The sequence below is a fragment of the Heterodontus francisci genome, chromosome 28 (assembly GCF_036365525.1).
Source record: "Heterodontus francisci isolate sHetFra1 chromosome 28, sHetFra1.hap1, whole genome shotgun sequence".
NCBI lineage: Eukaryota > Metazoa > Chordata > Chondrichthyes > Heterodontiformes > Heterodontidae > Heterodontus > Heterodontus francisci.
Genome location: NC_090398.1, coordinates 2,584,381 through 2,605,754, shown reverse-complemented (window position 1 = coordinate 2,605,754; position 21,374 = coordinate 2,584,381). Strand labels below are relative to the sequence as shown.

The window sequence follows — 21,374 nt, the reverse complement described above, 5'->3', positions numbered from 1 at the left end:
CCTCCAGCCCCTACATCCCTCCCTATCTCTGTAACCTTCTCCAGCCCTGACAACCCTCCCTCTCTCTGTGACCTCCTCCAGCCCCAAAAACCCTCCCTACCTCTGTAACCTCCTCCAGCCCCAAAAACCCTCCCCACCTCTGTAACCTACTCCAGCCCCGACAACGCTCCCTAACTCTGTAACCTCAGCCAGCCCCTACAACGCTCCCTAACTCTGTAACCTCCTCCAGCCCCTACAAACCTCCCGATCTCTGTAAACTGCTCCAGCCGCTACATGTCTCCCTAAATCTGAAATCTCCTCCAGCCCCTACAACCCTCCCTAAATCTGTAACCTCCTCCAGCCCCAAAAACCCTCCCTACCTCTGTAACCTACTCCAGCCCCAAAAACCCTCCCTAACTCTGTAAACCTCCTCCAGCCCCAAAAACCCTCCCCACCTCTGTAACCTACTCCAGCCTCGACAACGCTCCCTAACTCTGTAACCTCAGCCAGCCCCTACAACGCTCCCTAACTCTGTAACCTCCTCCAGCCCCTACAAACCTCCCGATCTCTGTAAACTGCTCCAGCCGCTACATGTCTCCCTAAATCTGAAACCTCCTCCAGCCCCTACAACCCTCCCTAAATCTGTAACCTCCTCCAGCCCCGACAACCCTCCCTATCTCTGAAACCTCCTCCAGCCCCTACAACGCTCCCTAAGTCTGTAAACTCCTCCAGCCCCTACAACCTTCCCTATCTCTGTAACCTCCTCGAGTCCCGACAACCCTCCCTATCTCTGTAACCTCCTCCAGTCCCAACAACCCTCCCTATGTCTGTAACCTCCTCCAGTCCCAACAACCCTCCCTATCTCTGTAACCTCCTCCAGTCCCAACAACCCTCCATATCTCTGTAACCTCCTCCAGTCCCAACAACCCTCCCTATCTCTGTAACCTCCTCCAGTCCCAACAACGCTTCCTATCTCTGTAACCTCCTCCAGCCCCTACAACCCTCCCTATCTAAGTAACCTCCGCCAGCTCCTACAACTCTCCCTATCTCTATAACCTCCTCCAGCCCAGACAACACGCCCTATCTCGGTAACTTCCTCCAGCCCCTACAACACTCCCTGCTTCTTCCACCTACTCCAGCCCCTACAACCCTCCCTATCTCTGTAACCCCCTCCAGCCCGCAGAACACTCGCTACCTCTGTAACCTCCTCCTGCCCGTACACCCCTCCCTATCTCTGTAACATCCTCGAGCCCCTACAACACACCCAATCTCTGTAAACTCTTCCAGACCCGACAACCCTCCCAATCTCACTAACCTCCTCCAGACACTACACCCCTCACAATCTCTGGTACCTCCTCCAGCCCCAACAACTCTCCATTGCTCCGTAATCTCCTCTAGCCCCTACAAACCTGCCTTTCTCTGTAAGCACCTCCAGTCACTACAACCCTCCCTATCTCTGTAACCTTCTCCAGCCCTGACAACCCTCCCTCTCTGTGACCTCCTCCAGCCCCAAAAACCCTCCCTAACTCTGTAACATCCTCCAGCCCCAAAAACCCTCCCTACCTCTGTAACCTACTCCAGCCCCAAAATCCCTCCCTAACTCTGTAAACCTCCTCCAGCCCCAAAAACCCTCCCTACCTCTGATACCTACTCCTGCCCCTACAACCCTCCCTAACTCTGTAACCTCCGCGAGCCCCTGCAACGCTCCCTAACACTGTAACCTCCTTCAGCCCCTGCAAACCTCCCAATCTATGTAACCTGCTCCAGCCGCTACAAGCCTCCCTAACTCTGTCACCTCCGCCAGCCCCTACAACACTCCCTATCTCTGTTACCTCCTCCAGCCCCAACAACCCTCCCTATCTCTTAACCTCCTCCAGCCCCAACAACCCTCCCGATCTCAGTAGCCTCCTCCAACCCAGACAACACTCCCTATCTCTGTAACCTCCTCCAGCCCCAACAACCCTCCCGATCTCTGTAACCTCCTCCAACCCAGACAACACTCCCTATCTCTGTAACCTCCACCAACCCAGACAACACTCCCTATCTCTGTTACCTCCTCCAGCCCCTACAACCCTCAGTATCTCTGTAACCTCCTCCAACCCAGACAACTCTCCCTATTTCTGGAACCTCCTCCAGCCCCTACAACTCTCCCTATCTCTGTAACCTCCTCCAGGCCCTACAACCCTCCCGATCTCTGTTACATCCCCCAGCCCCGACAACCCTCCCTATCTCTGTAACCTCCTCCAGCCGCTACAATCCTCCCTATCTCTGTAACCTCCACAAGCCCCTACAACCCTCCCTATCTCTGAAACCTCCTCTGGCCCCGACAAACCTCCCTTTCTCTGTACTTTACTCCAGGCCATACAATCCCCCCTACCTCTGTAACTCCTCCAGCCCCGACAACCCTCCCTATCTTGTAACATGCTTCAGCGCCTACAAACCTCCCTATCTCTGTAACCTCCTCCAGCCCCAACAACCCTCTCTATCTCTGTGAACTGCTCCAGCCCCGACAACCCGCCCTATCTCTGTAACCTCCTCCACCCCAGACAATCCTCCCTATCTCGATAACGTCTTCCAGCCCCAACAACCCTCCCAATCTCTGGAACTTCCTCCAGCCCCTACAACAATCCCTCTATCTGTAACCTCCTCCAGCCCCTACAACCCTCCCTATCTCTGTAACCTCCTCCAGCCCCTACAACCGTCACCAACTCTGTAACCTCCTCCAGCCCCTAGAACCCTTCCTATCTCTGTAACCTCCTCCAGCCCAGACAACCCTCCCTATCTCTGTAACCTGCTCCAGCCCCAACAACCCTACCTATCTCATGAATCTCCTCCAGCCCCTACAACCCCGCTATCTCTGTGACCTCCTCCAGCCCCTACAAGCCTCCCTATCTCTGTTACCTCCTCCAGCGCCTATAACCCTTCCGATCTCTGTAATATCCTCCAGGCACTACAATCCTTCCTATCTCTGTTACTTCCTCCAGCCCCTACAACCCTCCGAATCTCTGCTACCTCCTCCAGACGCTACAACACTCAAAATCTCTGTAACCTCCTCCAGCACCTACAGCTCTCAAAGTCTTAGTAACTTTCTCCAGCACCTACAACCCTCCCTAAATCTGCAACCTCCTCCAGATTCGACAACCCTTCCTATCTATGTCACCTCCTCCAGCCCCTACACCCATCCCTATCTCTGTCACCTCCTTCAGCCCCTACAACCCTCCCTATCTCTGTAACCTCCTCCAGATTCGACAACCCTTCCTATCTATGTCACCTCCTCCAGCCCCTACACCCATCCCTATCTCTGTCACCTCCTTCAGCCCCTACAACCCTCCCTATCTCTGTAACCTCCTCCAGCCCCTCCAACCTTCCCTATCTCTGTAATCTCCGCCAGCCCCGACAACCCTCACTATCTCTGTAACCTGCTCCAGCCCCAACAACCCTACCTATCTCATGAATCTCCTCCAGCACCAAAAACCCTTCCTACCTCTGTAACCTACTCCAGCCCCAAAAACCCTCCCTAACTCTGTAAACCTCCTCCAGCCCCAAAAACCCTCCCGAACTATGTTACCTACTACATCCCCTACAACCCTCCCTAACTCTGTAACCTCCGCAAGCCCCTACAACGCTCACTAACACTGTAATCTCCTCCAGCCCCTACAAACCTCCCAATCTATGTAACCTGCTAGAGCCGCTACAAGCCTCCCTAACTCTGTAACCTCCTCCAGCCCCGACAACCCTCCCTAACTCTGTACCCTCCTCCAGCCTGTACAATCCCCCCTACCTCTGCAACTCCTCCAGCCCCAACAACTCTCCCTATATCTGTGAACTGCTCGAGCCCCTACAACCCTCCCTATCTCAGAAATTTCAACACGTCTCTACAACCCGCCCTATCTCTGTTACCTCCTCCAGCCCCTACAACCCTCCTTATCTCTGTAACATCCATCAGCCCCTACAACCCTCAAAGTCTCAGTAACCTCCTCCAGACCCTAGAAGCCTCCCTATCTTTGTAACCTCCTCCAGCCCCTACAACCCTCCCTATCTCTGAAACCTCCTCTGGCCGCTACAACTCTCCCTATCTCTGTAACCTCCCCCAGACCCGATAACCCTTCCAATCTATGTAACCTCCTCCAGCCCCGAGAACCCTCAAAATGCTTGTAACTTCCTCCAGCCCCTACAAACCTCCCTATCACTGTACTCTACCCCAGCCCGTACAATCCCCCCTACCTCTGTAACTCCTCCAGCCTCTACAACCCTCCCTATCTCTGTAACCTCCTCCAGCCCCGACAACCCTCCCTATCTCTGTAACCTCCTCCAGCCCCGACAACCCTCCCTATCTCTGTAACCTTCTCCAGCCCCGACAACCATTCCTCTCTCGGTAACCTCCTCCAGCCCCGACAACCCTCCCTATCTCTGTAACCTCCTTCAGCCCCGACAAACCTCCCTATCTCTGTAACCTCCTCCAGCCCCTACAATCCTCCCAATCTCTGTAAGCTCCACAAGCCCCTACTCTACCAAAGTCCCTATCTTTGAAACTTCCTCCAGCCCCAACAACCCGACCCTATCTCTGTTACCTCCTCCAGCCCCTACAATCCTCCCAATCTCTGTAACCTCCACAAGCCCCTACTCTACCAAAGTCCCTATCTTTGAAACTTCCTCCAGCCCCAACAACCCGACCCTATCTCTGTTACCTCCTCCAGCCCGTACAAGCCTCCTGATCTGGGTAAACTCACCAGCTCCTCCAACCCTCCGATCTGTGCAAGCTGCTCCAACCCCGAAAACCATCCCTATCTCTGTCACCTCCTCCAATGCCAACACTCCCTATCTCTGTAACCTCTTGCAGCCACGAAGACCCTCCACATCTCAGTAATCTCCTCCAGCCTACAACACTTCCTATCTCTGTAACCTCCTCCAGCGCCTACAACCCTCCCTATCTCTGTAACCTCCTCCAGCACCTACAATCCTCCCTATCTCTGTAACTTCCTCCAGCCCCTACAACCCTCCCTATCTCTGTAACCTCCTCCAGCCCCTACAACCCTCCCTAAATCTGTAACCTCCTCCAGCCCCTACAACCCTCCCTATCTCTGTAACCTCCTCCAGTCCCAACAACCCTCCCTATCTCTGTAACCTGCTCCAGCCCCTACATCCCTCCCTATCTCTGCAACCACCTCCAGTCCCAACAACGCTCCCTATTTCTGTAACCTGCTCCAGCCCCTACAACCCTCCCTATCTCTGTAACCACCTCCAGTCCCTACAACCCTCCCTATCTCTGTAACCTCCTCCAGTCCCAACAACCCTCCCTATGTCTGTAACCTACTCCAGTCCCAACAACCCTCCCGATCTCTGAAACCTCCGTCAGTCCCAACAACGCTCCCTATCTCTGTAACCTCCTCCAGCCCCTACAACCCTCCCTATCTCAGTAACCTCCTCCAGCTCCTACAACTCTCCCTATCTCTGTAACCTCCTCCAGCCCAGACAACACGCCCAATCTCGGTAACTTCCTCCAGCCCCGACAACACTCCCTGCTTCTTCCACCTACCCCAGCCCCTACAACCCTCCCTATCTCTGTAACCCCCTCCAGCCCACACAACACTCGCTACCTCTGTAACCTCCTCCTGCCCGTACATCCCTCCCTATCTCTGTAACATCCTCGAGCCCCGACAACACTCCCAATCTCTGTAAACTCTTCCAGCCCCTGCACCCCTCCCTATCTCTGTACCCTCCTCCAGACCCGACAACCCTCCCAATCTCACTAACCTCCTCCAGACACTACACCCCTCACTATCTCTGTCACCTCCTGCAGCCCCGACAACACGCCCAATCTCGGTAACTTCCTCCAGCCCCTACAACCCTCCATGCTTCTTCCACCTACTCCAGCCCCTACAACACTCCCTATCTCTGTAACCCCCTCCAGCCCGCACAACACTCGCTACCTCTGTAACCTCCTCCTGCCCGTACACCACTCCCTATCTCTGTAACATCCTCGAGCGCCTACAACACTCCCAATCTCTGTAAACTCTTCCAGCCCCTACACCCCTCCCTATCTCTGTAACCTCCTCCAGACTCGACAACAATCCCTATCTCACTAACCTCCTCCAGACACTACACCCCTCACAATCTCTGTAACCTCCTCCAGCCCCAACAACTCTCCATTGCTCTGTAATCTCCTCTGGCCCCTACAAACCTGCCTTTCTCTGTAAGCACCTCCAGTCACGACAAACCTTCCTATCTCTGTCACCTCCACCAGCCCCTACAACTCTCCCTATCTCTGTAACCTCCTCCAGCCCCTACATCCCTCCCTATCTCTGTAACCTTCTCCAGCCCTGACAACCCTCCCTCTCTCTGTGACCTCCTCCAGCCCCAAAAACCCTCCCTACCTCTGTAACCTCCTCCAGCCCCAAAAACCCTCCCTACCTCTGTAACCTACTCCAGCCACAAAAACCCTCCCTAACTCTGTAAACCTCCTCCAGCCCCAAAAACCCTCCCCACCTCTGTAACCTACTCCAGCCTCGACAACGCTCCCTAACTCTGTAACCTCAGCCAGCCCCTACAACGCTCCCTAACTCTGTAACCTCCTCCAGCCCCTACAAACATCCCGATCTCTGTAAACTGCTCCAGCCGCTACATGTCTCCCTAAATCTGAAACCTCCTCCAGCCCCTACAACCCTCCCTAAATCTGTAACCTCCTCCAGCCCCGACAACCCTCCCTATCTCTGAAACCTCCTCCAGCCCCTACAACGCTCCCTAAGTCTGTAAACTCCTCCAGCCCCTACAACCTTCCCTATCTCTGTAACCTCCTCGAGTCCCGACAACCCTCCCTATCTCTGTAACCTCCTCCAGTCCCAACAAAACTCCCTATGTCTGTAACCTCCTCCAGTCCCAACAACCCTCCCTATCTCTGTAACCTCCTCCAGTCCCAACAACCCTCCATATCTCTGTAACCTCCTCCAGTCCCAACAACCCTCCCTATCTCTGTAACCTCCTCCAGTCCCAACAACGCTTCCTATCTCTGTAACCTCCTCCAGCCCCTACAACCCTCCCTATCTAAGTAACCTCCGCCAGCTCCTACAACTCTCCCTATCTCTATAACCTCCTCCAGCCCAGACAACACGCCCTATCTCGGTAACTTCCTCCAGCCCCTACAACACTCCCTGCTTCTTCCACCTACTCCAGCCCCTACAACCCTCCCTATCTCTGTAACCCCCTCCAGCCCGCAGAACACTCGCTACCTCTGTAACCTCCTCCTGCCCGTACACCCCTCCCTATCTCTGTAACATCCTCGAGCCCCTACAACACACCCAATCTCTGTAAACTCTTCCAGACCCGACAACCCTCCCAATCTCACTAACCTCCTCCAGACACTACACCCCTCACAATCTCTGGTACCTCCTCCAGCCCCAACAACTCTCCATTGCTCCGTAATCTCCTCTAGCCCCTACAAACCTGCCTTTCTCTGTAAGCACCTCCAGTCACTACAACCCTTCCTATCTCTGTCACCTTCACCAGCCCCTACAACCGTCCCTATCTCTGTAACCTCCTCCAGCCCCTACAGCCCTCCCTATCTCTGTGACCTCCTCCAGCCCCAAAAACCCTCCCTAACTCTGTAACATCCTCCAGCCCCAAAAACCCTCCCTACCTCTGTAACCTACTCCAGCCCCAAAATCCCTCCCTACCTCTGATACCTACTCCAGCCCCTACAACCCTCCCTAACTCTGTAACCTCCGCGAGCCCCTGCAACGCTCCCTAACACTGTAACCTCCTTCAGCCCCTGCAAACCTCCCAATCTATGTAACCTGCTCCAGCCGCTACAAGCCTCCCTAACTCTGTCACCTCCGCCAGCCCCTACAACACTCCCTATCTCTGTTACCTCCTCCAGCAACAACAACCCTCCCTATCTCTGTAACCTCCTCCAGCCCCAACAACCCTCCCGATCTCTGTAACCTCCTCCAACCCAGACAACACTCCCTATCTCTGTAACCTCCTCCAGCCCCAACAACCCTCCCGATCTCTGTAACCTCCTCCAGCCCCGACAACACTCCCTATCTCTGTAACCTCCACCAACCCAGACAACACTCCCTATCTCTGTTACCTCCTCCAGCCCCTACAACCCTCACTATCTCTGTAACCTCCTCCAACCCAGACAACTCTCCCTATCTCTGTAACCACCTCCAGTCCCAACAACCCTCCCTATCTCTGTAACCTCCTCCAGTCCCAACAACCCTCCCTATGTCTGTAACCTACTCCAGTCCCAACAACCCTCCCGATCTCTGTAACCTCCGTCAGTCCCAACAACGCTCCCTATCTCTGTAACCTCCTCCAGCCCCTACAACCCTCCCTATCTCAGTAACCTCCTCCAGCTCCTACAACTCTCCCTATCTCTGGAACCTCCGCCAGCCCAGACAACACGCCCAATCTCGGTAACTTCCTCCAGCCCCTACAACACTCCCTGCTTCTTCCACCTACCCCAGCCCCTACAACCCTCCCTATCTCTGTAACCCCCTCCAGCCCACACAACACTCGCTACCTCTGTAACCTCCTCCTGCCCGTACATCCCTCCCTATCTCTGTAACATCCTCGAGCCCCGACAACACTCCCAATCTCTGTAAACTCTTCCAGCCCCTGCACCCCTCCCTATCTCTGTACCCTCCTCCAGACCCGACAACCCTCCCAATCTCACTAACCTCCTCCAGACACTACACCCCTCACTATCTCTGTCACCTCCTGCAGCCCCGACAACACGCCCAATCTCGGTAACTTCCTCCAGCCCCTACAACCCTCCATGCTTCTTCCACCTACTCCAGCCCCTACAACACTCCCTATCTCTGTAACCCCCTCCAGCCAGCACAACACTCGCTACCTCTGTAACCTCCTCCTGCCCGTACACCACTCCCTATCTCTGTAACATCCTCGAGCGCCTACAACACTCCCAATCTCTGTAAACTCTTCCAGCCCCTACACCCCTCCCTATCTCTGTAACCTCCTCCAGACTCGACAACAATCCCTATCTCACTAACCTCCTCCAGACACTACACCCCTCACAATCTCTGTAACCTCCTCCAGCCCCAACAACTCTCCATTGCTCTGTAATCTCCTCTGGCCCCTACAAACCTGCCTTTCTCTGTAAGCACCTCCAGTCACGACAAACCTTCCTATCTCTGTCACCTCAACCAGCCGCTACAACTCTCCCTATCTCTGTAACCTCCTCCAGCCCCTACATCCCTCCCTATCTCTGTAACCTTCTCCAGCCCTGACAACCCTCCCTCTCTCTGTGACCTCCTCCAGCCCCAAAAACCCTCCCTACCTCTGTAACCTCCTCCAGCCCCAAAAACCCTCCCTACCTCTGTAACCTACTCCAGCCCCGACAACGCTCCCTACCTCTGTAACCTACTCCAGCCCCAAAAACCCTCCCTAACTCTGTAAACCTCCTCCAGCCCCAAAAACCCTCCCCACCTCTGTAACCTACTCCAGCCTCGACAACGCTCCCTAACTCTGTAACCTCAGCCAGCCCCTACAACGCTCCCTAACTCTGTAACCTCCTCCAGCCCCTACAAACATCCCGATCTCTGTAAACTGCTCCAGCCGCTACATGTCTCCCTAAATCTGAAACCTCCTCCAGCCCCTACAACCCTCCCTAAATCTGTAACCTCCTCCAGCCCCGACAACCCTCCCTATCTCTGAAACCTCCTCCAGCCCCTACAACGCTCCCTAAGTCTGTAAACTCCTCCAGCCCCTACAACCTTCCCTATCTCTGTAACCTCCTCGAGTCCCGACAACCCTCCCTATCTCTGTAACCTCCTCCAGTCCCAACAACCCTCCCTATGTCTGTAACCTCCTCCAGTCCCAACAACCCTCCCTATCTCTGTAACCTCCTCCAGTCCCAACAACCCTCCATATCTCTGTAACCTCCTCCAGTCCCAACAACCCTCCCTATCTCTGTAACCTCCTCCAGTCCCAACAACGCTTCCTATCTCTGTAACCTCCTCCAGCCCCTACAACCCTCCCTATCTAAGTAACCTCCGCCAGCTCCTACAACTCTCCCTATCTCTATAACCTCCTCCAGCCCAGACAACACGCCCTATCTCGGTAACTTCCTCCAGCCCCTACAACACTCCCTGCTTCTTCCACCTACTCCAGCCCCTACAACCCTCCCTATCTCTGTAACCCCCTCCAGCCCGCAGAACACTCGCTACCTCTGTAACCTCCTCCTGCCCGTACACCCCTCCCTATCTCTGTAACATCCTCGAGCCCCTACAACACACCCAATCTCTGTAAACTCTTCCAGACCCGACAACCCTCCCAATCTCACTAACCTCCTCCAGACACTACACCCCTCACAATCTCTGGTACCTCCTCCAGCCCCAACAACTCTCCATTGCTCCGTAATCTCCTCTAGCCCCTACAAACCTGCCTTTCTCTGTAAGCACCTCCAGTCACTACAACCCTTCCTATCTCTGTCACCTTCACCAGCCCCTACAACCGTCCCTATCTCTGTAACCTCCTCCAGCCCCTACAGCCCTCCCTATCTCTGTAACCTTCTCCAGCCCTGACAACCCTCCCTCTCTGTGACCTCCTCCAGCCCCAAAAACCCTCCCTAACTCTGTAACATCCTCCAGCCCCAAAAACCCTCCCTACCTCTGTAACCTACTCCAGCCCCAAAATCCCTCCCTACCTCTGATACCTACTCCAGCCCCTACAACCCTCCCTAACTCTGTAACCTCCGCGAGCCCCTGCAACGCTCCCTAACACTGTAACCTCCTTCAGCCCCTGCAAACCTCCCAATCTATGTGACCTGCTCCAGCCGCGACAAGCCTCCCTAACTCTGTCACCTCCGCCAGCCCCTACAACACTCCCTATCTCTGTTACCTCCTCCAGCAACAACAACCCTCCCTATCTCTGTAACCTCCTCCAGCCCCAACAACCCTCCCGATCTCTGTAACCTCCTCCAACCCAGACAACACTCCCTATCTCTGTAACCTCCTCCAGCCCCAACAACCCTCCCGATCTCTGTAACCTCCTCCAACCCAGACAACACTCCCTATCTCTGTAACCTCCACCAACCCAGACAACACTCCCTATCTCTGTTACCTCCTCCAGCCCCTACAACCCTCACTATCTCTGTAACCTCCTCCAACCCAGACAACTCTCCCTATTTCTGGAACCTCCTCCAGCCCCTACAACTCTCCCTATCTCTGTAACCTCCTCCAGGCCCTACAACCCTCCCGATCTCTGTTACATCCCCCAGCCCCGACAACCCTCCCTATCTCTGTAACCTCCTCCAGCCGCTACAATCCTCCCTATCTCTGTAACCTCCACAAGCCCCTACAACCCTCCCTATCTCTGTAACCTCCTCCAGCCCCTACAAACCTCCCTATCTCTGAAACCTCCTCTGGCCCCTACAAACCTCCCTTTCTCTGTACTCTACTCCAGGCCATACAATCCCCCCTACCTCTGTAACTCCTCCAGCCCCGACAACCCTCCCTATCTTGTAACATGCTTCAGCGCCTACAAACCTCCCTATCTCTGTAACCTCCTCCAGCCCCAACAACCCTCTCTATCTCTGTGAACTGCTCCAGCCCCGACAACCCGCCCTATCTCTGTAACCTCCTCCACCCCAGACAATCCTCCCTATCTCGATAACGTCTTCCAGCCCCAACAACCCTCCCAATCTCTGGAACTTCCTCCAGCCCCTACAACAATCCCTCTATCTGTAACCTCCTCCAGCCCCTACAACCCTCCCTATCTCTGTAACCTCCTCCAGCCCCTACAACCGTCACCAACTCTGTAACCTCCTCCAGCCCCTAGAACCCTTCCTATCTCTGTAACCTCCTCCAGCCCCTACCACCTTGCCTATCTCTGCAACCTCCTCCAGCCGCTACAATCCTCCCCATCTCTGTAACCTCCACAAGCCCCTACAACCCTCCCTATCGCTGTAACCTCCTCCAACCCAGACAACCCTCCCTATCTCTGTAACCTGCTCCAGCCCCAACAACCCTACCTATCTCATGAATCTCCTCCAGCCCCTACAACCCCGCTATCTCTGTGACCTCCTCCAGCCCCTACAAGCCTCCCTATCTCTGTTACCTCCTCCAGCGCCTATAACCCTTCCGATCTCTGTAATATCCTCCAGGCGCTACAATCCTTCCTATCTCTGTTACTTCCTCCAGCCCCTACAACCCTCCGAATCTCTGCTACCTCCTCCAGACGCTACAACACTCAAAATCTCTGTAACCTCCTCCAGCACCTACAGCTCTCAAAGTCTTAGTAACTTTCTCCAGCACCGACAACCCTCCCTAAATCTGCAACCTCCTCCAGATTCGACAACCCTTCCTATCTATGTCACCTCCTCCAGCCCCTACACCCATCCCTATCTCTGTCACCTCCTTCAGCCCCTACAACCCTCCCTATCTCTGTAACCTCCTCCAGCCCCTCCAACCTTCCCTATCTCTGTAATCTCCTCCAGCCCCGACAACCCTCACTATATCTGTAACCTCCTCCAGCCCGCACAACCCTCAATATCTCTGTAACCTCCTCCAGACCCGACAACCCTCCCTATCTCTGTAAGCTCCTCCAGCCCCTACAACCCTCCCTATCTCTGTAACCTCCTCCAGCCCGTACAACCCTCCCTATCTCTGTAACCTCCTCCAGACCCGACAACCCTCCCTATCTCTGTAAGCTCCTCCAGCCCCTACAACCCTCCCTATCTCTGTAACCTCCTCCAGAACCGACAACCCTTCCTATCTATGTAACCTCCTCCAGCCCCTACAACCCTCAAAATCCTTGTAACTTCCTCCAGCCCCGCCAACCCTCCCTATCTCTGCAACCTCCTCCAGCCCCTACAAACCTCCCTATCTCTGTAACCTCCTCCAGCCCCTACAACCTTCCTGTCTCTGTAACCTCCTCCAGCCCCTACAACCCTCCCCATCTCTGTAACCTCCTCCAGCCCCAACAACCCTCCCCATCTCTGTAACCTCCTCCAACCCCTACAACACTCCCTATCTCTGTAACCTCCTCCAGCCCCTACAACCCTCCCTATTTCTGTAACCTCCTCCAGCCCCGACAACCCTCCCTATCTCTGTAACCTCCTCCAGCCCCTACAACCCTCCCTATCTCTGTAAACTCCTCCAGACCCTACACCGTTCCCTATCTCTGTAACGTCCTCCAGCCCCTACACCCATCCCTATCTCTGTAACCACCTCCAACCCGACAACCCTCACTATATCTGTAACCTTCTCAAGCCCCTACAACCCTCCCTATTTCTGTAACCTCCTCCAGCCCCGACAACCCTCCCTATCTCTGTAACCACTTCCAGCCGCTACGACCCTCCCTATCTCTGTAACCTCATCCAGCCCCCAAAACCCTCCCTATCCATGCAACCTCCTCCAGACCCGACAACCCTTCCTATCTCTGTAACCACCTCCAGCCCCGACAACCCTCACTATATCTGTAACCTTCTCAAGCCCCTACAACCCTCCCTATTTCTGTAACCTCCTCCAGCCCCGACAACCCTCCCTATCTCTGTAACCTCCTCCAGCCCCTTCGACCCTTCCTATCTCTGTAACCTCCTCCAGCCCCTACCATCCTCCCTATCTCTGTCACCTCCACCAGTCCCGACAATCTCCCTATCTCTGTAACCTCTTCCAGCCGCTACAACCCTCCCTATCTCTGTAACCTGCTCCAGCCCCAACAACCCTCCCTATCTCATGAATCTCCTCCAGCCCCGACAACCCCGCTATCTCTGTGACCTCCTCCAGCCCCTCCAAGCCTCCCTATCTCTGTAACCTCGTCCGACCCCTACCACCCTCCCTATCTCTGTAACCTCCACCAGTCCCGACAACCCTCCCTATCTCTGTAACCTCCTCCAGCCGCTACAATGCTCCCCATCTATGTAACCTCCACAAGCCCCTACAGCCCTCCCTATCTCTGTAACCTGCTCCAGCCCCAACAACCCTCCCTATCTCATGAATCTCCTCCAGCCCCTACAACCCCGCTATCTCTGCAACCTCTTCCAGCCCCTGCAACGCTCCCTAGATCTGTAACCTCCTCCAGTCCCTAAAACCCTCCCTATCTCTGTAACCTCCTCCAGCCCCGACAACCCTCCCCATCTCTGTAACCTCCTCCAGCCCCGACAACCCTCCCTATATCTGTAACCTCCTCCAGTCCCGAAAACCTTCCCTATCTTTGTAAGCCCCTCCAGCCCCAACACCCCTCCCTATCTCTGTAACCTCCTCCAGCCCCGACAACCCTCACTATATCTGTAACCTCCTCCAGCCCCTACAACCCTCCCTATCTCTGTAACCTCCTTCTGCCCGTACACCCCTCCCTATCTCTGTAACATCCTCCAGCTCCTACAACACTCCCAATCTCTGTAAACTCTTCCAGCCCCTACACCCGTCCCTATCACTGTAACCTCCTCCAGACCCGACAACCCTCCCAATCTCACTAACCTCCTCCAGACACTACACCCCTCACTATCTCTGTAACCTCCTCCAGCATCAACAACACGCCCAATCTCGGTAACTTCCTCCAGCCCCTCCAACCCTCCCTGCTTCTTCCACCTACTCCAGCCCGCACAACACTCGCTACCTCTGTAACCTCCTCCTGCCCGTACACCCCTCCCTATCTCTGTAACATCCTCGAGCCCCTACAACACTCCCAATCTCCGTAAACTCTTCCAGCCCCTACACCCCTCCCTATCTCTGTAACCTCCTCCAGACTCGACAACAATCCCTATCTCACTAACCTCCTCCAGACACTACACTCCTCACAATCTCTGTCACCTCCTCCAGCCCCAACAACCCTCCCTATCTCTGTAACCTCCTCCAACCCAGACAACTCTCCCTATCTCTGGAACCTCCTCCAGCCCCTACAACCCTCCCTATCTCTGTAACCTCCTCCAGGCCCTACAACCCTCCCTATCTCTGTTACATCCCCCAGCCCCGACAACCCTCCCTATCTCTGTAACCTCCTCCAGCCGCTACAATCCTCCCTATCTCTGTAACCTCCACAAGCCCCTACAACCCTCCCTATCTCTGTAACCTCCTCCAGCCCCTACAAACCTCCCTATCTCTGAAACCTCCTCTGGCCCCTACAAACCTCCCTTTCTCTGTACTCTACTCCAGGCCATACAATCCCCCCTACCTCTGTAACTCCTCCAGCCCCGACAACCCGCCCTATCTCTGTAACCTCCTCCAGCCCCAACAACCCTCTCTATCTCTGTGAACTGCTCCAGCCCCGACAACCCGCCCTATCTCTGTAACCTCCTCCACCCCAGACAATCCTCCCTATCTCTATAACGTCTTCCAGCCCCAACAACCCTCCCAATCTCTGGAACCTCCTCCAGCCCCTACAACAATCCCTCTATCTGTAACCTCCTCCAGCCCCTACAACCCTCCCTATCTCTGTAACCTCCTCCAGCCCCTACAACCCTCCCCAACTCTGTAACCTCCTCCAGCCCCGACAACCCTTCCTATCTCTGTAACCTCCTCCAGCCCCTACCACCCTCCCTATCTCTGCAACCTCCTCCAGCCGCTACAATCCTCCCCATCTCTGTAACCTCCACAAGCCCCTACAACCCTCCCTATCTCTGTAACCTCCTCCAACCCAGACAACCCTCCCTATCTCATGAATCTCCTCCAGCCCCTACAACCCCGCTATCTCTGTGACCTCCTCCAGCCCCTACAAGCCTCCCTATCTCTGTTACCTCCTCCAGCGCCTGTAACCCTTCCGATCTCTGTAATATCCTCCAGGCGCTACAATCCTTCCTATCTCTGTTACTTCCTCCAGCCACTACAACCCTCCGAATCTCTGCTACCTCCTCCAGACGCTACAACACTCAAAATCTCTGTAACCTCCTCCAGCCCCTACAGCTCTCAAAGTCTTAGTAACTTTCTCCAGCACCGACAACCCTCCCTAAATCTGTAACCTCCTCCAGATTCGACAACCCTTCCTATCTATGTCACCTCCTCCAGCCCCTACACCCATCCCTATCTCTGTCACCTCCTTCAGCCCCTACAACCCTCCCTATCTCTGTAACCTCCTCCAGCCCCGACAACGCACCCGATCTCTGTAACCTCCTCCAGCCCGTACAACCCTCCCTATCTCTGTAACCTCCTCCAGACCCGACAACCCTCCCTATCTCTGTAAGCTCCTCCAGCCCCTCCAACCCTCCCTATCTCTGTAACCTCCTCCAGACCCGACAACCCTTCCTATCTATGTAACCTCCTCCAGCCCCTACAACCCTCAAAATCCTTGTAACTTCCTCCAGCCCCGCCAACCCTCCCTATCTCTGCAACCTCCTCCAGCCCCTACAAGACTCCTTATCTCGGCAACATCCTCCAATCCCTAAAAACCTCCTCCAGCCCCTACAATCCTTCCTGTCTCTGTAACCTCCTCCAGCCCCAACAACCATCCCCATCTCTGTAACCTCCTCCAACCCCTACAACACTCCCTATCTCTGTAACCTCCTCCAGCCCCTACAACCCTCCCTATTTCTGTAACCTCCTCCAGCCCCGTCAACCCTCCCTATCTCTGTAACCTCCTCCAGCCCCTACAACCCTCCCTATCTCTGTAAACTCCTCCAGACCCTACACCGTTCCCTATCTCTGTAACCTCCTCCAGCCCCTACACCCATCCCTATCTCTGTAACCACCTCCAGCCCCGACAACCCTCACTATATCTGTAACCTTCTCAAGCCCCTACAACCCTCCCTATTTCTGTAACCTCCTCCAGCCCCGACAACCCTCCCTATCTCTGCAACCACTTCCAGCCGCTACGACCCTCCCTATCTCTGTAACCTCATCCAGCCCCCAAAACCCTCCCTATCTATGCAACCTCCTCCAGACCCGACAACCCTTCCTATCTCTGTAACCACCTCCAGCCCCGACAACCCTCACTATATCTGTAAGCTTCTCAAGCCCCTACAACCCTCCCTATTTCTGTAACCTCCTCCAGCCCCGACAACCCTCCCTATCTCTGTAACCTCCTCCAGCCCCTACGACCCTTCCTATCTCTGTAACCTCCTCCAGCCCCTACAACCCTCCCTATTTCTGTAACCTCCTCCAGCCCCGACAACCCTCCCTATCTCTGTAACCTCCTCCAGCCCCTACGACCCTTCCTATCTCTGTAACCTCCTCCAGCCCCTACCATCCTCCCTATCTCTGTAACCTCCACCAGTCCCGACAATCTCCCTATCTCTGTAACCTCTTCCAGCCGCTACAATCCTCCCCATCTCTGTAACCTCCACAAGCCCCTACAACCCTCCCTATCTCTGTAACCTCCTCCAACCCAGACAACCCTCCCTATCTCTGTAACCTGCTCCAGCCCCAACAACCCTCCCTATCTCATGAATCTCCTCCAGCCCCTACAACCCTGCTATCTCTGTGACCTCCTCCAGCCCCTCCAAGCCTCCCTATCTCTGTAACCTCGTCCAACCCTTACCACCCTCCCTATCTCTGTGACCTCCTCCAGCCCCTCCAAGCCTCCCTATCTCTGTAACCTCGTCCAACCCCTACCATCCTCCCTATCTCTGTAACCTCCACCAGTCCCGACAACCTTCCCTATCTCTGTAACCTCCTCCAGCCCCGACAACCCTCCCCATCTCTGTAACCTCCTCCAACCCCTACAACCCTCCCTATCTCTGTAACCTCCTCCAGCCCCGACAACCCTCCCTATCTCTGTAACCACCTCCAGCCCCTACAACGCTCCCTATATCTGTAACCTCCTCCAGTCCCGAAAACCTTCCCTATCTTTGTAAGCCCCTCCAGCCCCAACACCCCTCCCTATCTCTGTAACCTCCTCCAGCCCCGACAACCCTCACTATATCTGTAACCTCCTCCAGCCCCTACAACCCTCCCTATCTCTGTAACCTGCTCCAGCCCCTCCAACCCTCCCTATCTCTGTAACCTGCTCCAGCCCCTACAACCCTCCCTATCTCTGTAACCTCTTCCAGCCCCTACAACCCTCCCTATCTCTGTAACCTGCTCCAGCCCCTACAACCCTCCCTATCTCTGTAACCTCCTCCCGCCCCTACAACCCTCCCCATCTCTGTAACCTCCTCCAGCCCCTACAGCCCTCCGAGATCTCTGCGCTCCTCCAATTCCGGCCTCTTGAGCATCCCCCGATTTTAATCTCTCCACCATTGGCGGCCGTGCCTTCAGCTGCCTGGGCCCTGAGCTCGGGAATTCCCTCCCTGGACCTCTCTGCCTCTCTCTCTCTCTCTCTCCTTCTTTAAGAAGCTGCTTAAACTTCCCTGTTTGACCCAGCTTTTGCTCACCTCTCCCTAGTATCTCCTTATGTGGCTCGGGGTGAAACACTTATTTCATAATCACCCCTGTCAGGAGCCCTGCAGTATTTTGAAAAGTTCAGGTTGATGTACACATCCAATTTCTTATCTTTGATAAAGCACACTGACCGTCAACAGGAAAAAAAGGGGAACTGGAAGCGTTTTGTCAAGTGACGGGCAAACGTCTCCCCATTTCCCCCCACCCCCCCCCACCACCACCACCGCCACCACTAGTCCCAGCCTCGACTCCATCTCCCGTGGCAACCGCTCGACAGTGACAGTTGCCCCGCAGGCGTGCCATTGGGGCCTGAGACCGACAGGAAATGGCTAAAATCAACCAGAACAGAAAGGAAGATTCCGAATAAAATAAAAGACACACTGGCGATTAACACTGGCAAAATGCATTGTGAGTCAGTGCAAAGAGGAAACTCCCTGTCTGTGAGAGCCAGGCCCCTGTTTATTGGTCAACCCAGGTGCACGCTTCCTGGATCCAGGAACCTGAGCATCATTCCCTGTTTCTGTTTTCCCTTTTTCTTTCACTTTGATTGCTCCTCCCCCTGCCACCCCCTCCCCCACTTTCTTCTTTTCTCTTTTAGGCTTGAGAATTTTCCTCTCACTGCACTCAACACTCTCCCTAAAGCCTACGAACTAGGCCTCTGGCTTATTCTGACAAAAGACCTTGGCCCCTCCCCCACTTCCCCCCGACTGCCCAGTTTAGCTGTCGAACATTCTGCTGGCAAAATGAAAGAGAAAGAGAGAGGTTCTTAAAAAGCTACCGTTTAATCAACGGGTGTGTCCCCCTTCCCCACCTTGCGCCCCCCCTCTCCCCCCCCCCCCCCCCCCCCCACCTCTTCCTAGTTTCTCTCTTTCGGCCATACCTTACTTAGTCTTCTCGTGCAGCTCATCGTCGGAGTATCCCAGGTGCAGGCGACTGCCGACTCACGAAGGATAAAGGAAGAGAGACGCACAAACAGAGAGAGAGAAATCCGGAAAGAGAAGCAGAAAGTGGGAGGGAGAAGGGCGGGCAGTGGGTTGGGCCGCAAGAGGCAGTGGTAAATTTGTTAGCTGCACAACAGTGCCCGGGTCAAACCCCTGTTGCAGTCACAATGAGAGAAGTTGCGGGGAGGAGATGAGGGGAGGATTCAGAGAATTGGGAAGAGGAGGAGCTGAGGGTGGGAGGCCCATCCCTGTTATTTGAAGGGAGGTTGGACGGGAGGAGAGGGGAAAAGGTTGACAGCCTGGGTCCTTTCAGACAGACACATATCCTCAACACAATCCAACCCTGTGCAAGTTTACTGACACAGAGACACAGACACAGACTTATCGGCAGAGACACAGATATAGACACACAAAAACATACACACACAGACACACACACACACAATTAGACAGACACAGAGACACACAGACACAGACTTATTGGCAGAGACACAGATATAGACACACAAAAACACACACACACAGACACACACAGTTAGACAGACACAGAAACGCACAGACTGACAGGCAGAGACACAGATATAGACACACAAAAACATACACACACAGACACACACACACACAGTTAGACAGACACAGAAACACACAGACTGACAGGCAGAGACACAGATATAGACACACAAAAACATACACACACAGACACACACACAGTTAGACAGACACAGAGACACACAGACACAGACTTATAGGCAGAGACACAGATATAGACACACAAAAACACACACACACACACAGTTAGACAGACACAGAAACACACAGACTGACAGGCAGAGACACAGATATAGACACACAAAAACATACACACACACACACACACAGTTAGACAGACACAGAAACACACAGACTGACAGGCAGAGACACAGATATAGACACACAAAAACATACACACACAGACACACACACACAGTTAGACAGACACAGAGACACACAGACTCAGACTTATAGGCAGAGACACAGATATAGACACACAAAAACATACACACACACACACAGAGAGTTAGACAGACACAGAAACACACAGACTGACAGGCAGAGACACAGATATAGACACACAAAAACATACACACACACACACACACAGAGTTAGACAGACACAGAAACACACAGACTGACAGGCAGAGACACAGATATAGACACACAAAAACATACACACACACACAATTAGACAGACACAGAGACACACAGACACAGACTTATAGGCAGAGACACAGATATAGACACACAAAAACACACACACACAGACACACACAGTTAGACAGACACAGAAACGCACAGACTGACAGGCAGAGACACAGATATAGACACACAAAAACATACACACACAGACACACACACACACAGTTAGACAGACACAGAAACACACAGACTGACAGGCAGAGACACAGATATAGACACACAAAAACATACACACACAGACACACACACAGTTAGACAGACACAGAGACACACAGACTCAGACTTATAGGCAGAGACACAGATATAGACACACAAAAACATACACACACACACACAGTTAGACAGACACAGAAACACACAGACTGACAGGCAGAGACACAGATATAGACACACAAAAACATACACACACACACACACACACACACACACACACACACAGTTAGACAGACACAGAAACGCACAGACTGACAGGCAGAGACACAGATATAGACACACAAAAACATACACACACAGACACACACACACACAGTTAGACAGACACAGAGACACACAGACACAGACTTACAGGCAGAGACACAGATATAGACACACAAAAACACACACACACACACAGTTAGACAGACACAGAAACACACAGACTGACAGGCAGAGACACAGATATAGACACACAAAAACATAGACACACACACATACACACACAGTTAGACAGTCACACAGACACAGACTGACGGGCAGAGACACAGATATAGACACACAAAAACACACACACACACAGTTAGACAGACACACAGACACAGACTGACAGGCAGAGACACAGATACAGACACACAAAAACACACACACACACACACACACACAGTTAGACAGACACACAGACACAGACTGACAGGCAGAGACACAGATACAGACAAACAGACACACAAACACACACCGATAGACAGAC

The 21,374-nt window shown here is 53.9% G+C and overlaps 1 protein-coding gene across 2 annotated transcripts in view; it reads right to left on the bottom strand.

Annotated features, from left to right (window-relative positions):
• The window catches only part of LOC137345266 (ubiquitin-conjugating enzyme E2 L3-like), a 111,976-nt gene extending 92,606 nt beyond the window's left edge, over window positions 1-19,370 (bottom strand). Inside the window, exon 1 of one of the 2 annotated variants that reach the window (XM_068008740.1) lies at window positions 19,135-19,370. In XM_068008740.1, the coding sequence (XP_067864841.1) occupies window positions 19,135-19,161 (27 nt within the window). In that variant the 5' untranslated portion in view covers window positions 19,162-19,370. The remainder of the gene's footprint in view (window positions 1-19,134) is intronic. The other variant, XM_068008741.1, reaches the window with a different exon arrangement.
• Window positions 19,371-21,374: the final 2,004 nt, after the last annotated feature.